General features: G+C 38.1%; 2 protein-coding genes across 15 annotated transcripts in view; one reads left to right on the top strand and one right to left on the bottom strand.

Moving 5' to 3' along the window:
- The window catches only part of VEPH1 (ventricular zone expressed PH domain containing 1), a 315,043-nt gene that overhangs the window by 95,980 nt on the left and 195,205 nt on the right, over window positions 1–23,858 (top strand). The window lies entirely within an intron of this gene.
- Window positions 9,850–16,905, bottom strand: PTX3 (pentraxin 3). Its single transcript, XM_002814221.4, has 3 exons — window positions 16,637–16,905; window positions 15,786–16,187; window positions 9,850–11,077 (listed from the first exon to the last, which is right to left on the bottom strand). The coding sequence occupies exons 1-3, from the start codon at window positions 16,764–16,766 to the stop codon at window positions 10,464–10,466; spliced, it is 1,146 nt and encodes a 381-aa protein (XP_002814267.1). The 5' UTR covers window positions 16,767–16,905; the 3' UTR covers window positions 9,850–10,463.

Genomic DNA, 23,858 nt, shown 5'->3' with positions numbered 1-23,858 from the left:
GAAGTCCTATTATTATCCCATTTTACCAGTTAGTAGTATTTTAGGTAACAGAAACCTACAGATGTAAATGACTTGATGATGAGGAAGAAGAGAAGGAGAAGGAAGAGGAGGAGAAAGAGGAGCAACAACAACTCCTCCTTGGCACACATGCCTGCAAAGTCCATGAGCATCCCAGACTTCCCAGATGGTTGATTCAGGGCTCAATGGTGTCCCAAAAGTCAATTCTCAGCTCTGCTTCCTCAGGATGGGTTTTACTTTTGCGATTGGTGTAGGCCTCTACAGCTTCCAGCTCACATCATCATGAATACCAATTAAGAAAAAGAAAGTTCACATCCAGCCTCTTTTTTTCTCTTTGATCTGACACAGGCCACATGAACGTTTCTGAACCAATCCATCATTTCCAGGGGATACTGTACTTCAGTTGGTCAGGCTTAGGTCATGAGCCATCCTCAAAGCAGGGAATGGGAGTCGGCTGCAGCAAAGCCACATAGATTGGGAGTAGAGGAGGAGTAGATCCCCAAAAGAAACCCAGGACTGTTGCCAACAATAGGTGAATGAATAGTGGGGATGAAAGAACACAAATGTCCACTATATCATTTTGTAAGTGAGCAAGCTGAAGCTTAGAGAAGTTAAAAGCAAGATTCAAACCCTGACCATTTCACTGTAAAGTCTACTTTCACAATGTAATCTTAGCACCCCCAAATACACTGGTTGTATTTTTATTTTCCCAGCCTCTGTTTCCTCATATATACATATAAATGTTGAGACAATGACACGAGATAATGCCAAAACATACTCAGCTTTCAATAAATATCAGCTGAGGTAGTGATGAGGATAATCATACTTGCCTTCCTATATTTGAATCTCTTTATTGCCAGGGAACGAACTCACTGTTTCCTGTGACAACCCACTTTATCTCTGGACAAAACTGAGTACTAGATGTTGCTTCCTTTTGCTGAATTAGAAGTTCTCCCCTTGTGGCCTCCCACTTTTGACTAAGGCTCTTTTCTTGGGCCTAATAAACCCTCGTTCCTCTTTCACATGACGAACTTTCAAAAACTAGCTCCAACTTTCATATCTCACCACTCCTTCCCTTTGCACTTCCCTCTTTTCCTCCTCTGGCATAACATTCATAGTTTCCCTCTCAGTTTGCTCACTCAGCAGATGATGAGTTGTTTCTGCATCCATTTGCAAGATGTACCCAGACCCCTGCTCTGCTTGGCTGCCCTCCCCTGCATGTGCTCTGATTTGCTTGCTTATGAGGACTAAAATGGATTTATCCTCCCTATTGATACTGTATTTTCCTTAATGTAACCTAAAATCAAAGTCAGTTTTTTGTCAATCACACAATCACATCTTTGATTTCTCTTGACTTATATTTGAAATCTCCAAATTTTTAAATGTAAATTTTCTTAGTATATTCAGCAATTTCTGACATACTCTGTGTTTAGCAGGCTTTTTGTCTTATGCAAGTACTTACTTTTAATTCTTTACACTTTTCTTTTATGAGATTCACCCCATTGCTTTGGCATGCAAAGATCTTGTTGGATGTTTTTTTCATCTCAGTGTATCTGCAGCTCTTCCAAAGTTCTTATCATCCGTAAATTTTATGAGCAGAGCCACTCTGGTCTTCATTTTAAAACACTGATTAAAAAGTTGACCAGATAGGACCAGGAGACTCTTGTGCTGTGGCAGAGGTGTTTGCCTCTTAGACTTCTTTGCTATTATTTCCTTGATCATATTTTTAACAACTGTATTATATGCATCCATTTGCATCCTGTGCCTGATTTCAAACCAAATGCTCTTTTATGCTTATGAGTGAATCATGAGAGACTTTGTCCGAGGGCTATGTATTTATCCCTGAAGGCAAATATTTCAATAGTTCTAAGCCAATTTTTGCTACCTGTTATTATTAATGGTTATATATAAGTAACGTTTACTTTTACATTAAGTTTAAGTACACGTTTATTTTATTCAAATTGTTTAGAGTTATTTTGTCTGTTTTGTATTCTCTGAATTCTCCCAGTAAGTGGTAATTGTAAAAGGTCTTACTTCTTGGAGGAAAGATTAAAGGTAAAATTGGAACGTTATCTTGATTCATACTTAAAAGTTAAGGGGATAGAAAACTTGAATATCTCTATACCAAATAAGACAATTGTGTCAGTATTTTAAAATCAACTCACACACAAAAAAATTAAAAATAAAAAAACCTACCAATTTAGTTTTACAGGAAAATTATAACAAATATACAAAGAACAGATCATTACAATCTCTTTTAAACTTTCCCAGATAACTGAAACAGAAAAACATTCTCCACCTTATTCTACAGGGCTAGTATAGCCAGGATATCAATACCATGATATCAATACCGGACAAGGACAGTATGAGAAATAAAAATACAGGCCCATCTTAATTATGAACATAGATGCATAAATCATAAATAAAAATTTTAGCAAAATGACTCTAGCAGTGCTTAAAGTAAATAATAGTTAACATTTGCTGAGTGCTTACTATACGCCAGGTACTGGCCTTTTAACCTATGTGATTCTCTCTCAATATCTTATGAGGGAAAAACTATTGTTAAACCCACTTTATAAATGCGTAATGACCTAGTTGAGTTTCTCCCAGAAATGCAGGACAGCTTGATATTCGATATAATTCCACACTGCAAAAGACTAAAGAGGAAAAACTTCATGTGATTAGTAAAAAGTATCTCATAAAATTCAGTACCTGTTTGTTCATGAAAACAAAATTCAAACTAGTAATTTTGGACAAATTTCTTAACGTGATTAGAGGAGATATATAGATAGATAATGATAGAACACTACATATATAAATATATATATATATTTCACTATATACATATAGTGAAACAGTAGAATCATTCATTTAAAGTCAGGAATGAGATGAGGATACCAATATATCTACTTCTATTTACTGTGGCACTAGAAGCCCTAGCCTAGACAAGAAAAATAAATGAAAGTTATAACAATCAGGAAGGAAGGGTCAAAACAATCATTATCTCTAGAAAAATGTGATAATTGTCTATAATAGAACATTTAAATATTCTGGCTGGGTGTGGTGGCTTGCACCTGCAATTCCAGAACTTTGGGAGGCCAAGGTGAGAGGATCGCTTGAGCTCAGGAGTTCAAGACCAGCCTGGGGAACATAGCAAGACCTCATCCCTACTAAAAATCAAAGAATTTATCTGGGCTTGGTGGTGTGCACCTGTAGTCTCAGCTACTCTGGAGGCTGAAGTGGGAAAATAGCTTGAGCCCAGGAGGTTGAATTACAGCAAGCTGTAATTGTGCCACTGCGCTCCAGCCTGGGTGACAGAACAAGCCCCTGTCTCAAAAAAAAAAAAAGTAAATATTCTCCAGTCAATTTTAAGACAAAATAAGACAAATTTCAGTAAAGTGCTGGAAGTGAGATCAATTTAGAGAAGCTAGTTTTTTTCTTACATACTAGTCATAATAAATTGAAAATATAATATTAAAAATATTATTTAAAGTAGAAAAATATACAATACTTACAGGAAAATGTAGCTTTTGAGAATAAAATTATAAAAGTGTATTGAAAGCAATTAAATAAGAAAATGGGGAAATACACCATGTTCACGGATGGGAGAGTTTGATGTGGCAAAGATGTAAATTTTCAATAAATTTAGTGAAACTTTGATAAAATACCAACAGAGGTTTCCATGAAAGATGACAAGCTGATTTTTGAATTTACAAGATAAAGTGAAACAGATAGCCAAGATAGTTTCACAGAAGGAGAAGAAGATGGGAGTTGTTGAGGGGGAGGAAAAGGCAGTAATTTCCCTACCAGATATCAATATATTATAAAATCATAATAATCAAGACAGTGTAGCACTAGTGTAAGATAGGTAAATAACCCATGGAATAGAACAGAGAAGCAAGAAAGAAATCCGTGCATATATGGAAACTGTATATATGCTAGGGGAATATTGACAATAGAGAAGGACAGACTATTCAATAAATGGTTTTGAGACGATTGTCCACATCACAGCATGCATAAATTAATAGCAGATGGAATAAAGACCTAAATACATAAAACAAATCTAAATCTCTTCTTTAGTAACATTTTAAAAATCTCTCAGCAAACAAGCAATAAAAGGGAACATCCTTATTCTGATAAAAGGTATCTATTAATACTAAACAACTAAACTAAAATTATACTTATTAGGGAAATATTAATGTTTCCCCTTGAATTAAACAATAAGATAAGGATGTCACTTGGTGTATTAGTCCATTTTCATGCTGCTGATAAAGATGTACCTGAGACTGGGCAATTTCCAAAAGAAAGACGTTTATTGGACTCACAGTTCCACGTGGCTAGGGAGGCCTCACAATCATGGCGGAAGGTGAAAGGCACTTCTTACATGGTGGTGGCAAGAGAGTATGAGGAGGTAGTGAAAGCTGAAACCCCTTATAAAACCATCAAATCTCATGAGACTTATTTACTACCATGAGAATAGTATGGGGGAAACCACCCTCATGATTCAAGTATCTCCCACTGGGTCCCTCCCACAACATGTGGGAATTATGGGAGTACAATTCAAGATGAGGTTTGGGTGGGGACACAGAGCCAAACCATATCACTTGGGCAATGAATATGTTTTCTGCTTAAATTATATCAGGGGTAAAATGTGATGTTTTGTAACATCAGAACCTTTTTAGAAAAGAAAGTTGTTTTCCAGTGCTCCCGAATAAGTCTCCAAACTTGTTCTTTGCCATACGAAAATGGTCTGTAATGCCTTTTCAGTACTGATAAATAAAAGCACAACCAATGCTTAGTGCAGCACAAGTTAGCATATCTTTCACTCAAGAAGCTGAAAATATTATTGAAGACCCTACAACTGCAATGGATTATCTGAGGGTTTATAGGGAAGCCCTTTTAAAATTTTGATTTGAAATTCCATGATGCAATGAACACCATTGCTATTTAACCTAAAAGTAGTAATGTCCCTTTTTCTGCATTTCTGAATCAGTGATCATAATAAAGAAATACGCCTCACTATCACTATGCCTTTTACATTGTCCTCTGGCACAAGTCACAAAATGACTTCAAATGATTGGAAACTTAAGTGGAAAGTCTTTGGGAAGAAAATGTAACATCTCATCAAGAGTCCAAATTCCTTTTTTACTTGCTGGCAATGACCTGGAAAATACTGTCTAGTTAATTATGATAAATTCAGCTCATTTTTTTCTCTGTGTGAGACAAATTTCACACCATTGCTTGGTGAGCAGTCTCAGAAAAATGGAGATAGAAAATTGTCCCCCCCATTTAATATGACAGTTATAATATATATGACATAGGATGTATGAGACTTAAATAGATAAAATATCTATGCTTTGTACAATTCTGGGCCCATAGTTCATCAATGGTTACCATGATTTCTATCATCATCATCATCATCATCATCATCATCATCGTTCTGGTTGTTTTTGTCATCACCAATTGAGTATCTGCTATGTACCAGGTCCATATTAAAAGATTGGAGGCAGGCTGGGCGCTGTGGCTCATGCCTGTAATTCCAGCACTTTGGGAGGCTGAGATGGGCAGATCACTTGTTGTCAGGAGTTCAAGACCAGCCTGGCCAACATGGTAAAACCCCATCTCTACTAAAAATACAAAAATTAGCCAGGTGTGGTGGCACACGCCCGTAGTCCCAGCTACTCGGGAGGCTGAGGCAGAAGAATCACTTGAACCTGGGAGGCAGAGGTTGCAGTGAGCCGAGATCATGCCACTCCACTCCAGCCTGGGAGACAGAGTGAGACTCCATTTAAAAAAAAAAAAAAAAAAAAAAAAAAGATTGGAGCAGAACCATATCCACTCATGGAGTTTCATAATCTCTAGGGAAATGCTTAACCATTAAAAATTCATGATACAATTATTCTTAAAGGAAGTGGTTTTTAAGTTCACCATAAAACAAGTTGTTGGGAAAGAATTTATTAATCAAATATTCTAGGAAACAAGCTACTAAGCAATCTTATTAAGAATATTCAACCTGAATATTTATACCCATAGAAAACTATTAAATGTAGAGTTATAAAAAGACAATGCACATATGGATCAAGGAATAGAGACGTCTTAAAACAGGAAAAGACTTCTAAATTGTTAACCAAATCTTGGATCTGATCTAACTCAGAGTTTGCACCTTCTTGACTTCACCAGTAGATGCTGCTGTGAAGTAGAACAAGGCCTGCACAGATTTGGACATTTGTGTGCTGAACTCTGAAAATGACTTACCCACAATGGAAAAGAATCCTTACATTCATTTATTTGTTCGTATTTTTGTTTGCTTGCTTATTTAGTGTCAATCCACTGAAAACAACTTGGAAAAACATTTTTTAAGATAACTATCTTATTTTCAATATAACTTTATGGTTTATGAACACTTTTTTGAAAATTATCTGCTTACTAATCTTTCAACAAGGTAGGCAAGTCTTGTTATCCCTAATTTCTTGACTAATTTGAGACTCATAGAGATTCCTTGACAGGCCTGATTTCTTATAGTTATTAAGTTAGTAGGTGATGGTGCCAGGATTTGAATACTGGATTTCTGACCCCAAACCCAGCAAATTTTCTGCTACACTCCAGATTTATAAAACTTGATGCAAGGATCAATGATATGAGTGTTCATGTTCACTGAATCCAAGAATACATCAATGAACATATACAATTACTTTAACCAAGACTTTAACCTTAGGAGTACATTTCTTAAGTGGCTGAAAGACAATGCTGGAAACATTTGGCCTTAGTAAAACTCAGGGAAGAGATTTCTAATCTAAGATTTGATAGGAAATGAAATAAAAATCAATTATAATTTCTTGTTTGTTTGCAAATCTAATTCTTTGTTAAAGTGAAGTCAATCAAATAATTGTAAATAGAAAGCTCTACAGTTCTACACTATATGCTTGGTAGTAAAATGTTCTGAATATATTTTAAAGGTGTTAATACTTATAAGCCAATTTATATTGTAATAGACAAGGAAAATATATCAACTGTGTTTAGTTCATATATTATCTCTGCCAAAAAATTAGCTCTACTGGAGATATATACATACATACTAGAGTGAAAAACTGTTCCAGTTTGCCTGGGACTGAGGGCTTCCCAGGACATGGAACTTTCTGTGCTAAAGGTGGGAATTTCTTAGGCAAACCAGGACAGTTGCTCACTCTACACACACAAATAATATTATTTATATGCATCTATATTACATATTTATTACACATACGTCTTTCCTACTAATAGCTTGAGTCATCTTGCATGATTATTTTACTATGCTGTAATACGGTGATGTCTCAATAAGTATTTGGTGAATGAAAATGTGTGACAATGTGCTAACATAAGCCGGCATGCTGATACTTCTCTTTAGATATTTTATCTCAGTTTTACACATTTCTTATTTCCTCCTTTTGCTAACACCTATATATTCTCAAACTCATTAAACGTTATTGCTTAGTTTTTTTTTTTTTTTAAGTCAGATATCCAACTTCCTGAGAATTTGTAAAATGTATTTTCCAAGTTTAGGTTATGGGTGTTTTAGAGAGAATAAAGTGCGTAGTTGTTGTGTGTGTGTGTGTGTGTGTGTGTGTGTGTTTGTTTTGTTTTGTTTTGTTTTTTTGAGATAGAGTCTCGCTCTGTTGCCAGGCTGCAGTGCAGTGGTGCGATCTCGGCTCACTGCAATCTCTGCCTCCCGGGTTCAAGAGATTCTCCTGCCTCACCCTCCTGAGTAGCTGGGATTACAGGCACATGCCACTACACCCAGCTAATTTATGTAATTATCTGTTTTGAGACAGAGTCTCGCTCTGTTGCCAGGCTGCAGTGCAGTGGCACAATCTGGGCTTACTGCAACCTCCACCTCCCAGGTTCAAGTGATTCTCCTGCCTCAGCCTCCCGAGTAGCTGGGACTACAGGTGCGTACCACCATGCCCGGCTCATTTTTTGTATTTTTAGTAGAGATGGGGTTTCACCATGTTGGCCAGGATGGTCTCGATCTCCTGACCTTGTGATCCGCCTGGCTCGGACTCCCAAAGTGCTGGGATTACAGGCGTGAGCCACCCTGCCTGGCTGTAGTTTTTTAAATTAAAATAAAAATTACTGGATCAAAATTAGATTGAGTGATCAACCAACTAAAAGATTAAATACGACAAAAGTATATTTTTCTCTCACATAAAAGAAGTCCATGGGCAAGCAGCTCAGGGCTGGCTAGATGGCTTCACAATGATCAGAAACCCATGCTTCTTCTGTATTGTTGCATGGAGTCTCATGGTCTAAGATGATTGCTGAAATTCCAGCCCATTGCCATATTCCAATCAGACAGAAGGAGGAAAAGAATCACATATAATATTTCAGCATTGGTCAGAACATAGTTATATGGCTGCATCGAGCTGCAAGTAATGTTGAAAAATATAGAATTTACTCTGAGTGGTCACATGTTCCACTAAAGCTAGGATTCTGTCATTTAGAGAAAGATAGAAAATGAATATCTGGGAACAATTAGAAGTCCTTAGAACTCCTAGCTAGACTTACTGCTCTAGCAGATGTAATTTCTACTTTTTTAACCCAAGAATTATTTTATTTTCTTCTATTTGTTTGTTCTTCGCCCTAAACATGTAATTACTTAAAAAAATTAAAAGTTTTCTTACATTAAATTCTGTCAGCATATGAGTTTGCATTTATCTTGGTCTGCAACATCTGGCATCACTTAAACGTGTAATTCGTGTTGCAGCATGTAAAGGAATTTAAATTATGCCTAATTTTGTGCCTAAGTTTTGGGTCTAGTTTTCCTTCTTCCAGCTGGGAGTTCAAATCGTACAGACAATGGCTAGACAGGGACTTTACATGTGCCCAGTGTGCCTAGAGCCTTGGATTATGTGATCTCCAAGAGTCTGAGACTGGCCTATCAGCCCCTAACTACAAGTGATTTTCTTAGAGGCTTAGCCTTGTTTGTGGGTTTCACAAGTGGAATGAAGCTATACTTATATGATGAACATACTCAAAAATCATTAGATTCGTGGAATTTTATTGCTGAAAGGCACTGAGTCCAATCATCTCCTTTTACTGAGAAGATCTAGAGGAGTTATGTAACTTGTCTGACACCTAGCTAGTTAGTTACAAAATTACTCCTGGTCCTATTCTGCAAACCTCATGAAGAGGAAATATCCTGTGGTTGTCCATGCCCTATCTTTCGGAGGACATATCATCACCGTGGGTCCATCACATTTCAGAAGCAGCTTTGTGAGGCCCTTCTGTCAGCCCTCACATAGAATCTACAGGAGAATACTAATGTGGTGGGGAAAAGTTACCTCCTCATCCACAGTGTGAAGGGGCTTGACCTCTCCCTCCTGAGTAAGTAAGAGAATGGGGTGTGCTTTCAGGGCAGGAGTTCTTTTCCAGATTCTTAGGTCTCCCAAATAACATTCCTAAGCCATGTCTTGCAGCATCATGTGTATCTGAGGAACTGTGATGATTCATGTTTGGTGTTTGTTTTTATGTTACACAGTACAGAAAGTTGTATAAGCTCCTAGAATTGTCAAGTGGGAAGAGTCCTAGAGATTCTTATTTCATCAATTCCTTGATTTCTCAGCTGAGAAAACTAAAACCCACAGAGATGAATTGACTTGGCAGAGATAATATTTCTTGCTTATGATTTATAGGAAGCCAAACTTAAAACAAGTCTATAGTTGTTCATTCCTAACGATATTAACCATGCTGTTTACATAATAGTATCTGAAAACTAATTGCCTACTTTAAATGAAAAGAGAAAAGTAAGAGTTTGCTCCAAAACATCTCTTAAATTTATAATTAAATGACATGAGCTAGTTTTATAAAATATTTTATTTACAGTAGAGCTTTACAAAAATAGTCTTAATAAAATTAATACAAATCCCTTTTGCAATATAACTTATATGACTATCTTCTCAAAAAAGTGACATTCGATTATAACACATAAACTACATTTATAGTTGTTAAGTCATCTTGTAGTATAAATATGTTTTCATCATTTTTTTTGTAATAAGGTACATACCAGTAACAATGAACAATGGAAAACAAATCTTATTTTGTTATTCTTCCAATGTAAAATTCATCTCTGGCCAAAACAAAATCAACCAAAGAAAAGTAAAACAATTGTCCCTCTGTTCAACAATACAGTCCTTTTTAATTATTTGAGAGTTTATCTGACAGAGACACAGCGTTAAACTGAAAGCACCATGGCATAAAGTCTAGTAACATTATCCTCAAAAGCTTTTTCCAATGTCTTTCCTTCAACTGTTTATTCAGTATTTTGCCAGTACAAATAAAGATTGATCTCAACTCTCTCCTTCATTAGTCTCAAGTGTTCCTATTATGCATTGAGTTTTCAGACCTTCCCAACTGGCATGTATTTTAAGTGTGAGTTTCTTTCTTTGGCTTCAAGTGGAGTTTCACAACATTTATGAAACATACTGAGCTCCTCCATGTGGCTGGATCTCTGTGACTCCCCACCCAACAATATTCCCCCGGATGTGACAAGACTCTGCTCCTCCGGTCTCTCTTATCTCTTCATTGCTAAGAACGCTATCCCAGATATTGAAGCCTGTGAGTCTCCCAGAGAAGGCTAATGTTTCATCAAAGCCACCACCCACACAGCAGCCATTCTTTTCTTGGCCAATCTGCAGGATTCCTCCCTCAGGAACAATGTGACCTGTGGCCATCTCAACAGTGGTAGCCGCCAGTTCACCATTTACCCACAAGGATGTGAGCCCTTTCTCTGAATTCCAGGTGCCGCACAGGTGGGTCCACCTTCCCAGGGAAACCATGGCTTCAGCAACCAGTTTGTTCTCCTCTCCACCCACCACAAACACTATGGACTGGTAGCTGAGATACAGCTGGATTTCATATGGATTCCTCTTTGTGCCATAGGAAAACAGGATGGTTTTGTTTAATACATCTGTGGCTTTGACCCAAATGCAGGCACTAAAAGACTCAAGCCTCATTGGTCTCACTGGATGCACGCTTCCAAAAATCTTCTTGGAACGCATTGGGAATAAAACAGCTGTTTCACAACCTAGAGTAGCAAGAAAATAAGAAGAATATTAAAGAAAATAGAAATTCATTCAGAATTATTCTGGTATTAGTTATTTTAACATAAGCATTTTAATGATTACAATTGAAAGCTATATGAAACCCTACATTATGACTTAAGAAGCTTCCACTGTAATCTCTGCAGAGCAAAGAAAATGAGAAAAAGGAAAGCCAATTGTCTTATCCAATGAAGCATCTAAATGAAGAGAAAGCATGCAAATAGAAGAGCCAACTAGTCCAAACCCACAAAATAATAAAAGCCAGAACTACCTCCCCTTCCAATTTGCATATTTTCTTTGTTACTGTTTTTTTTAAAAAAAAGTTGAATCACTATCAGTTAACTTCAGACAATAATTCTATAATTTCCAAGAATTCAGAACCCAACCTGGTTCTCTCTTTTTGCCACCACCAAGTTCCTAAAATAATAAATCTGTGAAATTCAGTAGACCTAGTTTGCTCCATTTAGCCTTTACCAACATGCATTTTTCAGCAAAATTCTAGGATAGTGATGTTATTGCAGAATACGTTTTTTTTTTTGAGACAGTCTCACTCTGTCACCCAGGCTGGATTGCAGGAGTGCAATCTCAACTCACTGCAACCTTCGCTTCCCAGGTTCAAGCGATTCTCCTGCCTCAGCTTCCAGAGTAGCTGGGACTACAGGTGCACACCACTGCGCCCAGCTAATTATTGTATTTTTTTTAGACACGGGGTTTCACCATGTTGGCCAGGTTGGTCTCAAACTCCTGACCTCATGATCCGCCTGCCTCAGCCTCCCAAAATGCTGGGATTACAGGCATGAGCCACCACACCTGGCCTGCAGAATACATTTTAATACACCAAATGTTCTCAGATATTTGTAAACTTTGCAGAGTTTTTAGAAAACTACCTTTGAGAGGCAACAATGTATAATAATGTTGACTAAGCTTATTGGGCATTCACTATGTATCAGATACTGTTCTAATCACATTGTATGTCATTTTAATCCTCATGCCAACCATAAGAGATAGTCTTTTACATTCCTATTTTACAGATGAGAAAACTTAGGTGAAAGTAACTTATCTATGTTTACATAGCTGATAAGTAGTAAAACTAGAGTTTGAATTTTTGCAGTCTGGTCGCAGAGGCCACGCCCTTAATCAGCACACTACAGTGCCTCTTATTAATAGAACCCCTAGATTTCTCTAGGAGGGCTAGAATCCAGATGGTGTTACTACTAATGAGCCATGCAACTGTGGATGAGCCCCATAATTTCCTCTAGGCTTTAGTGTTATCTAAAAAAGGCCCTTCCATTCTGCTCCTAATATTCTGCAAGTCTGTAAGCAGCAAGTATGTAGCACTTAAGAGCTGAATAGACCAAAAATATGTTTAAAAATTCTACTTCTTCCACATGCTTATAATTACTATTTAAGCAGTAATTGAAAATCTTTAAGAGAAGTACATTCTTTCAAGGGGCCTGGTTGGAGAACATGTTTCTGCTAAAGAGCACTTGGGAGGGGGACTTTCAAATTTGAGGTGGAAAGCTCAGTAAGTTTCCACCATTGTCCATCTCAAGGCAACTTAGCCATTTGGGAAGCTGGAGATGCTGAAACGAAAACTTTTTACATGTCCCTGGGAAAGAACAGGTGAACTCTGCATCTATATACATATATATATGTATGTATACGTATATAAACACACATATATACATATGTGTATGTATGTATACGTATATATACACACATATATACATATGTGTATGTATGTATACATACATATATAGTATATAAATGTGTGTGTATGTATACGTATATATACACACATATATACATATGTGTATGTATACATACATATATATGTATATAAATGTGTGTGTATATATATGTGTGTGTGTGTGTGTGTGTATGTAGGTATTTTTTTAAAAACACCTAAATTAGGGCAGGTATAACAACCTAAAGAAGATTTGCCATAAGACAGCTTTGAAAAGCAAACTCCCAGAATGGTTCCAGAATAACTGGTAAAGAGACAGAACTTGCAGAAACCAAACCTCCATGTAAAAGTGTGGTAAACTACGTCAAATTCCTACAAATGGCTCAGGGGTAGGCTCTATCCTGAAAACATTGAACAAATATGGACCTTATCCGTTAGTATTAGGGATAATCAAATAAAATATTGACATTCAGATAATCATATAAAAGTAACTACAATACTAAAACACAAAACTGGCTCTGTCATGCTTTGATACTTTTTCACTAAATAATTTGAGCTTTTGAAGATTTTTAAAAATGAATTTTTAATGAGGCAGTGATTCTTTTTTCAAATGAAATTGCTAGGTACATCTTTTTTTCCAGTGTGTTAATTAAAATCAAATAAAAATCATTGAAAAAATCACCATATCCATGGGCATTTGATATAGTCTCTATAAAGTTTCAGTAAAGTAATGTTCAATCACGCCTGTAATCCCAGCACTTTGGGAGGCCGAGGCAGGCGGATCACGAAGTCAGGAGATCGAGACCATCCTGGCTAACACGGTGAAACCCCATCTCTACTAAAAATACAAAAAATTAGCCGGATGAGGTGGCGAGCACCTGTATGTAGTCCCAGCTACTCAGGAGGCTGAGGCAGGAAAATGGCATGAACCCGGGAGGCGGAGCTTGCAGTGAGCTGAGATAGCCTCACTGCACTCCAGCCTGGGCGACAGAGCGAGATTCCGTCTCAAAGAAAAAAAAAAAAGTAGTGTCCAAGAGGGTGCCTACTGCAGTCTAATTAAGTGATTTCCTCTTTAAATAAGCCCAGGCAGTCAGGATTGCATTCCAAAGCACTCCTGGATTGCATCTCAGAGACTCAGCTTCCCTCTAGGCTACGCGGGCTATATAAGTTCATGGACTGGAACCGCATGTTGGCTATTTTTGGTGATCCTCTTTTGGGGACCAGCGATACCCAAAAACGAGGCTCTTAATACCTCTTTAAAATCAGAAACTCTCTTATGAAATGGCTTTTAACTAATAGGTTTTTCTGATTATCAAAGACCAAACAAAATTAAAACCAGGTTCTTAGGAGGCTAACAACAGAATGATTAGGAGCCAAGCTGGCTGGAGACCAAGAGAAGATAAATCAAAGCATATGGGTAAAAGTATTATTGGATGTAATAAGGATTAACATCTTAGAATTCAGAAATACATCCCTCTTCTGCTCTAATAGCAAAGATGAAGATAAAAAATAGAGTAATTCTTCAGTTTTTCAGGTGCATTATATGTACAATGACTACGTGGTTTGCGAAACACAAGACATTTCATCCATTAAAATGGCTGCAGAATTCTAATTTCTCTCCTGTCACATTGAGAATCTGCTGTACATTTGATTTTATGCTTTTTCTCCTCTGAAGCCCTATTTAGTATTTACTGACAAGCACCCCTCAAATATTTAGGAAATATGGTATGGTTTCTGTAACTTTAAGTGAAACATGCTTTCATTAGATAAAATTCTGTAACTTTAAATGAAACATGCTTCTTCCCCCTCCCCATCCAGCAAAAGTTGTTTTCTTGGAAATATAAGGAAGGATTCTCAGGAAAAGTGCAAGTTATATTTTCTTACCTAGGACACTGATTTTCTAATACAATCCAAAATGATTGTCACACCACCATTTCTTAGAAGTTTTGGCATACAAAGGAGTATTGATTGGCTCCGAATCTTCTATTTCTTTCTTTTAACCATCTTTAGAAGGTATTATTTTTGGGAACCCATGTCTGTTTGGAGATTCATGGAGTGTCACATGGGACTTTGAGAAGTTGCCTGTGGTTTGAACAGTTTTTCTCCTGTTTGGCCCCAATTCTCTGAAACCCTGGGGTAGAGCTGGGATCGCATACACGGATTGGCTCCTACACCTGACTGTTCCACGCTGAATCCCAAACCGCACACCCTCCGACCTCCGCTGTCGCGCTAATTCCACAAACCCCGGGGGCTGGGGGACCCCTGGAGAATTCCGCTGACCCTTCAGGAGATTAGCTTCAGCCTCAAGTTTCTTGCTGAGAATGGGTGGGAGGAGAGGAGGGGCCGGCTGAGGGGCTGGAAAACATCCCTAAACGTTAGCCCGGACCCTGAAATAGTGCGGGAAACCAGAGCTCCTCTAAAGACAGAGGCAGGATAAAATTAGAAGACGTGGAAATCCCTAACGGAGGGAAGCTGGGCGGCAAGAGGGGTCACGGTTATAACGGGCCAGTGGACTCCTGCAGCGCCTAGTCGGATCAGGTGTCAGGGGCCCTAGATGTCTTAATAGGGTGTAAAGGACATTTTATTTTTTATTCAATATGCCTTATTTTCATCATGAATGATTAACTTTCTTATGTTTATTGGTCATTATACTTCTTATAAAGATTATTTGCATATTTTCTTATTAAAAAAAAAAAGACTGATGGTTACCTCCACAACTCTCTTTAGGGTTCATTAGGACTGAGGAATACTTTTTTAAAGCCAATTTTCCCGCCTTGTATGGTGTGCCTGAGCTCTGTGACCGCGCATGCAGAAATGGGGGGGGTGTCTGTGTGTGTGTGTGTGTGTGTGTGTGTGTGTGTGTGTGTGTGTGTGTTTGTGTGTGTGTGCGCGCGCGCGCTTCCCATGAAAGCTTCCCCTAGAAGGTTGCCTGGCTTGGCTTGCCATTACGCGCGCTCCCGGAACAAAGCCGCAGTGGGAGGTCCCGGCCCCGCTTGCCTCTTTACCTGCCGGCAGCCAGCTCCGGGCAGCCCAGCCCTGCACCGCGTGCAGGTCGGCTCGCGTCTGCTGCAGCTCCTCTAGCACCGCGGCCAGGGCGCGCCCCGCCTCCTCTGGGCGCTGCCCCTCCGCGCCCTCCAGGCGCGCCAGCCTGCGGCCCGCGTCGCGGGTCGCCTGCAGCAGCTCGTCCAGAGCACTGGTCAGCCTGGCCTCCGCGGGAGCCCCCGGCGCGCACGGCCTCGCCAGGCTTTCCGCGAGCCGGCCCAGCTCCTCCCGCAGCCTCTGCAGCTCGCCCCGCAGGACGTCGTCCGTGGCTTGCAGCAGCATGCCCTCTCTCATCTGCGAGTTCTCCAGCATGATGAAGAGCTTGTCCCATTCCGAGTGCTCCTGACGGCAGTCGCACGGCGTGGCTAGAGTACGGGATACACACACGTTACCAGCCCGCCCAGGCCTGCCTTGGATGTGCTTTGTAAAAGCTGACTTCCCTCGGTGGTGCCAAGTTGCAGCCCGTCCCTGGTATCCCCCTTCCCTTTAAGGACACCTCCGAAAAACAGCATGTAAATGTCTCAGAAACGACAGAAATCATTCATTCAGGTATAGATTAAGTTGTACCCTATGAAATCGCCGGTTATGTAGCTCAAAACAGTCAAATATTGACGATTTTATATGATTCAACCTATTATGTACGTCACAGAAATAACTTTGAAACCTCCATCTTTCTTCAAGTGCGTCTCACTTTTGCATAACAAACTATAAATTTTTAACTCGTCTCACTGGCTACAAAGTATATGTGTGTTATTTAGACCAAGAGGTGGATATGTAGTTAGGGTTAGCAGAGAAACAGTTAAAGTGAACTTACGGTCCTCAGTGGGATGGAGTCCATTGTCTATTTCGTTGTCCAAATTCACATACATGAGATCATAATCATCCGAGTTCTCGGCCAACACTGCAGACCAGAGAGCACAAAACAGAATCGCAAGGAGATGCATTGCTGGAGAGACTCAAAGTTCTTTCCACAGCTGGCGGGAGGAGACTTTCAAGTGAGCTGAGTTTGAGCGGAGAGTCAGAGTGAGAGGCTGGAGCAGAGAGCCCTAAATAAATGCTGGGGAAAGCCTGAATGGGGATGAATGAGTAATGCTGGTGGCACTGCGGTAACGGGAGTTCCCCTGAATTTGGTGGGGGAGGGGGCTGGGTGGGAGGGCGAGGGAAATGTGGAAGTTGCACAATATTAAACCGCAAAGGTTTACACTGCAGTCAGATTAATTGGAGGAGGGTCAGAGGGGAAAGAGGAGAGAAACTGGGCTTCTACTGTTCTCCTGAGAATTAGCTGTTGTAATTTGAATTGATAGCAATGGGGATGAAGGAGGGGTGGCAGGGGAGAAATTTCAGAGGGTACTGAAGCAAATAATCATTTCAGCATTTTCTGTGAGCTGTTATTATTTCACAACCCTTTATATATAGAAAACTTTCCATGTTTCCTTTGTACACTGTTTTACAGGTTGAAACTGAAAATGGTCTGATTCCAAGATAAACCAACATATTAAGAATTGTTATGGCTCTGAAAGTCAAGTCCAATCTGAGCTATCTTGTCTTTAATACTTCTGGAGTTGCACCTATACTTTTATAGATCATTTTTTTTTTTTGAGACTGAATTTCGCTCTTGTTGCCCAGGCTGGAGTGCAATGGTGTGATCTCGGCTCACTGCAACCGCTGCCTCCTGGGTTCAAGCGATTCTCCTGCCTCAGCTTCCCGAGTAGCTGGAATTACAGGCACCCGCCACCACGCCCAGTTAATTTTTGTATTTTTAGTAGAGACGGGGTTTCACCATGTTAGCCAGGCTGGTCTCGAACTCCTGACCTCAGGTGATCCACCCGCCTTCGCCTCCCAAAGTGCTAGGATTACAGGCGTGAGCCACCTCGCCCTGCCTATGACAAACAACACAGTACAACTGGGTAAACCTAGAATGGGGGAAAAAAGCTGGGGGAAAAAAGGAATATACTTATTTAGTTATTTAGGTATGTTTCTTTTCATAACTTGGTATTATGTGGACATTATATTATTCTACAAGGTTTCGAGGCAAGAATCATGTTTTAAAAGTAAACTTAGAGATTTCTGCTTCTAACAATATATACAGGTCTGTGTTCACATGATATTAATAAAAACTTGAAAGGTACAGATGAGCTCCCATTAAAGTAAGGGAAAAATCCAGGGGCCAAAGATAGAGAGGAAAGCAAAAACAACAATCCCATGATGCTGATGCTAGGGCCCCTCTGGAATAGGAGTGAAGTGAGATAGGGGTTATTAGTTCTATAACCACCAAATGTTGATGACCATGTGGAAGCAAAGCTTAGGGCAAAGGTGGAGAGTTAGAAGGGAGACCCTCATGAAAGCCAGGACCCTCAGAAGGTTACCTACTGTATTTCAGTAGGTACAATCCCACTCTGCCCTAGCACAAAGAGGTAGGAAGCAATCATGTCTCTCTTTGAACTCTACAAGGTCCCTCTGAGTTTGTGAATTTGGGTCTGCCCTCAGATATGTTTAGAATTCAAATATATACTATCTGCCACTGTGAAAAAAAAAAAAGAATTCACAATGATATTTGAACATATGAGGAAGCAAACCATTATAAATTAGAATCAGCAGAAACCAAAAAGGATTAGACACCTCTCCCCAAGAACTTCATTTAGTTGAAATATCAGCCAAAAACTAGAAAATAAATATGTTTAAAACTATTGAAGCTCTAAAAGAAGGAATTGAAAATATGAGAAAAGAATAAGACATTGTCAAAAAGAAAAAGGCTAGGTGATTTTTTTTTAAGAACCAAATATAACTTCTAGAATTAAAAAAAAAAGTTAATTGAAAATTTTAAAAGCTCAAGGCATGGATTAAGTGGCAAATTAGGCAAAGCTGAAAAGAATATTAATGAACTGGAAGACAGATATAAGGAAATAATCTAAAATGTGCTGCTTTTATGTTCAGTAATAGGATTCTAAAATCATTTCGTTGTTCAGGAGGATGATAAAGAAATTAATTAATTTTGCTTTGCTCAAAAATGTTTGTTATAATTTTAAGGACAACTACCAAACGGACATAGGCATCCAACTAGAAGGAGCAGGGGGAATTTTTAAAGAAAGACTTGATCTATTAAAAAAAAAAATCAATGAAGGAGGAAAGAAAAGCACAAAGAACAATAAGTTAAAAGTACAATATTATTTGCTAAAATTAAATCAAAATATACCAATAATTACCATAAATATTAATGAAACACATTTTCCAGTGAAGAGACAAATATTTCTATTTGTCATATAGAAATATTTTAGTCTGGGCTCACGTTCAGAATCCCAGTACTTTGGGAGGCCAAAGTAGGAGGATCACTTGAAGCCAGGAGTTTGAGACCAGCCTGATCAACGTAGCAAGACCCTCATCTGCACAAAAAATTTAAAAATTAGCCTGGTGTGGTGATGTGCATCTGTAGTCTCAGCTACTCAGGAGGCTGAGGCAGGAGGATCACCTGAGCCTGGGAGGTGAAGGCTGCAGTGAGCTATGATCACACCACTGCATTCCAGCCTGGGTGACAGAATGAGACCCTGAAAAAAAGAAAAGGAGAGAGAGAGAGAAGAAATATTTTAAAAATCCAGCTATACATCACTTACAAAAGCTACATATAAAACATAAAGTAGAAATGTTAAAAGTTAAAAACTTTAAATTGGAGGGGAGGAAGAGAACACACCAAGCAAGTATTATTCAAAAAAGCTAGCATAGCAAGAGTAATATCAGTAAAAAATAGACTTAGGCAAAAGAGGATAGTTAAATTATGATACAAAGAAATACTTTAACAGGAAGATATCTCTGAATTATCTAGTAATATAGTTTCAACAAATATAAACCAAAGGTTGACAGAATTATAAGGAGAAATGGACAAATCCATAATCATGGAGGGAGATTTTAACAAAGCTGATAAGTTCACCTATATCATAACTGATCATTCAAATGCCAAAAAAAAAGCATGCCAAAAGATACAGAAACTTAAACTACATAACTTAAAGTTTGATTTAATGAAATATATAGAGTACTTCCCAGATGGTTTGATGGACAAGTTCTACCCAACATTCAAGGAACACATAATCCCCATTTTATACAAACTGCTTCTTAGAATAGAATGTTCAGGAATCTGCTACATTCGTTTTACATGTCTACTCAGTATGATACCAAAAAGAGAAAATGACAATACAAGAAAGGAAAACTGCAACCTGTCTCATTAAGAATGTTGATGCAACAGCTCTAAATAAAGTATTAGCCAAACACAGCAATATGCATAAAAATACACATTATGCACAGCAATGTGCATTAAAATATATCATAAGCAAGTTGAGTTTATTCCAAGACTGCAAGATTGACTAAATGTTAGAATAGCTGTTAATGTATTACATTAACAGTTTAAAGGAAAAGAATCATCATATCAACAGATGAGAAAAATGTTTGATAAAATTCAGCACTCAAAATAATCAAACTAGAAAGCAGACAGGAACTTACTTAAACTGAAAAAACCTAAATACCAAAACCTATAGAAACAGATACATACGTAATTGTAAATCCTTGGAAACATACTTTTGAAAAACAGGATTAACACAAGGATACCCATGGACAGTGACTCTATTCATCAAAGTGTGTATTGGAAGTCCCTGCCCGTAAAGTAAGACATAAGGACATAAGGAGAAGAAACATAAGGATTAGGATGGAAAGAAATGAAGTTGTTATCATTTATCATGAGTGGATCATCTACAAACAGAAAAATCTAAGAGACTCAAAAGACGTTATTAATAAGAACTGAGCAACTTTTGTTGGATATAAGATCAACATATACAAATCTATTGCTTTATTAATACCAGCAGATAAATTGAAAATGCCTTTGAAAATAAAGTTTTCATTTACAGTAGCAAAAATAGCTGTGGGATACCTAAGCAACAATTTAACATAAGACACAGCTAATTATAACACCTTATTTAAAAACATAAAAAGATCTACATAGATGGAAAGATAAATTATCTCCTTAAATGAGAAGACTCAGTTTTACAAAGATGTCAGTTATGCCAAATTAGTCAATATGTTCAATATGAAAAAGAAGTCCCAGTCTGGTTTTTCAAGGATGTTGACTGACTGATACTAAAATTTGTATAGAGTAGCCAAGAAGAGCTTGAAGAAGTAGGAGGTCAGGAAGTAGGCCCTATGGGATATAATGATTTATTATAAAATTATTGTAATTAAGAAAATGTAGACTTGATGAAGAGATGGATAAATGCCCAGAAACAGACCCAGACACATATGGAAAACCTAATATATGAAAGAGGTGTGGCAAATCAGAAGAGTAACAATTGACTACTCAATAGAAAAAATTATTTGTATACAAAGAAAAATATATAATTAAACTTCTTCCTCCTATGTACCAAAGTCATTTCCAGATGGATTAAAGACAACTACAAGAAAGCAAAACCATAATGCCTTTAAGAGAAAATATAGGAGAATATTTTTATGAACCTGGAATACAGAAAGATTTCTAACAAAAAAAAACCTAAACCATGAAGTAAAAAAATAAAAACAGTTGACTATATTAAGAATATAATTTTAAATCAATAAATCAAAAATTCATTCAGTAGCTCAGAATAATTAAGGAACTTCTAAAAATTAATAAGAAAAAATGCCAATATCCTAATAGAATATAGGCAAAGAATGTGAATGGCCAAATCACAAGTGAGGAAATCACCTATACATACATGAAAAGGGCTGGGTGTGGTGGCTCACGCCTGTAATCCCAGCACTTTGAGAGGCTGAGGCGGGCAGATCACAAGGTCAGGAGTTTGAGACCAGCCTGGCCAACATAGTGAAACCCCATCTCTACTAAAAATACAAAAAAATTAGCTGGGCGTGTTGGCAGGCACCTGTAATCCCAGCTATTTGGGAGGCTGAGACAGGACAATCACTTGAACCCATGAAGCGGAGGTTGCAGTGAGCCAAGATCACGCCACTGCACTCCAGCCCAGACAACAGTGTGAGAGACTCAGTCTCAAAAACAATTATATATATGTATATATATAATTTGTTATATATAATATATAACAAGTAATTGGGAAACGAAAATTAAAGCAAAAATATTAGATACGTCCCATCAGATTAGCAAACACCAATGTCTGTCACAACCGAATGTTGGCAAGGATGTGGACCAACAGAAACACTCATGCTGCTGGTGGGAATAGATTGTCATAATCTTGGCGGTAGGCAGAATAATGGTCCCCCAAAGATGTCCATGTTCTAATCCCCAGAACCTATGAGCATGTTATGTCATATGCATTTCAGATAGAATTAAGGTTGCTAAATAAGATAGGGAGATAATCCTAGATTATTCAGTTAAACCCAATACAATCACAAGGGTCCTTAAAAGTGGAAAAGGGAAGCAGAAGAGAGAATCAAGGGGAGAGATGAGATGAAGGAACAGGGATCAGAGAAATGCCATGTTGCTGGCTGTGAAGATGGAGAAAGGGGCCACAAACCAAGAAATGCAGGCAGCCTTTAAAAGCTGGATGTATCAGTCTGTTTTCACACTGCTATAAAGATACTACCTGAGACTGGGTAATTTATGAAAAAAAGAGGTTTAATTGACTCAGTTCCACTTGGAAACTTACAATCCTGGCGGAAAGCAAAGGGGAAACAAGGCACGTCTTACATGGCAGCAGGAGTGAGGGAGAGTACAGCGGAAACTGCCACTTTTAAACCATCAGATCTCATGAGAACTCCCTCACTATCATGAAAACAGCATGGATAAAACTACCCTTATGATCCAACCTCCTCCCACCAGGTCCCTCCCTTGACACCTGAGGATTACAATTCAAGATGAGATTTAGGTGGGGACACGGAGCCAAAGCATATCACTGGTTAAGCCAAGGAAACAAATTCTGTCCTAGAGCCTCCAGGAAGGAACCCAGCCCTGGGCACACATTGATTTTAACTTAGGGAGGCTTATGTCAGACTTCTGAACTACAGAAATGTAAGATAATAAATTTGTGTTATTTTAGGCCACTAATTTTGAGATAATTTCTAATAACAGCTATAGAAAATGAATACAACTGCTTCACAAAGAAATTTTGGGACATCTACAAAGTCAACTCCTAGGGACATACTCAGTGCTTTGCCACTTAACTATTTGGTCCGTGGACCATCAGTGTCACCTGAGAGCTTGTTAGAAATTCAGATGCTCAAATCCTACCTCCAACCTGTTGAATCAACATCTGCGTTTTAAAGATATGCCCAGGTGACTTCTAAGCACATTAGACTCAGAAGCACTACCCTATGAAATATCTCTCATTTTTGCACAGAGACAGTTATTTCAGCATTATTGATTAAAGCAATGAATAATAATAACAACATAATGTCTTTCAATCACAGAGAGTATATGAATAAGTTGTTGCATATTTATACACTGGAATAACACATGGCTGTGAGAGTAAATGAAGGAGAGCTTCTTGGAGATATAACTTCTACAAAATGTTGAATAGGAAAAAAATATGTTGCAAAGGGATGTGTAGAGTATGATGGTATTCATATAAAATTTTAAAGCATCCAAAACAATACTATAAAATGTTTATTGATACATATGCATGTAATTAAAGTGTAAAAATACTTATGGAGATAATAAATACTCCCTTTAGGATGATGGTTGCCTCTGGGGAGAAAAGGAAACAAATGGGATGAAAAGCAATTATGATATAAGGTTAAGTTTTGACAAATCTGGTTGGTAGGCACACCAATGTTCCTTATATTATTGCCTACATTTGTTTGATGACTTGAACTATTTCATAATTTAAAAGAAGGTATTATTTACTAATGGAATTTATAAGATTGCTGCAAAAGTTCTGCATTTGTTTTTTGTATTATTTGTTTGAAATTCAAGTCAGCTGAAAATGACTAATCTAGGGTTTTTCCCTTCAAGGCTCCCAGGGCCTGTAGTGAGTTTTGTACCAAAATGCCACGCAACAGTTTCCTGTCTTAGACTGCAACTACAGTCCCTTTTAATGTGACCATTTTTAGCA

Source organism: Pongo abelii, chromosome 2 (assembly GCF_028885655.2).
Source record: "Pongo abelii isolate AG06213 chromosome 2, NHGRI_mPonAbe1-v2.0_pri, whole genome shotgun sequence".
Taxonomy (NCBI): domain Eukaryota; kingdom Metazoa; phylum Chordata; class Mammalia; order Primates; family Hominidae; genus Pongo; species Pongo abelii.
The sequence above is the reverse complement of the archived record's forward strand: the minus strand, read 5'-3'. Positions and strand labels throughout refer to the sequence as shown.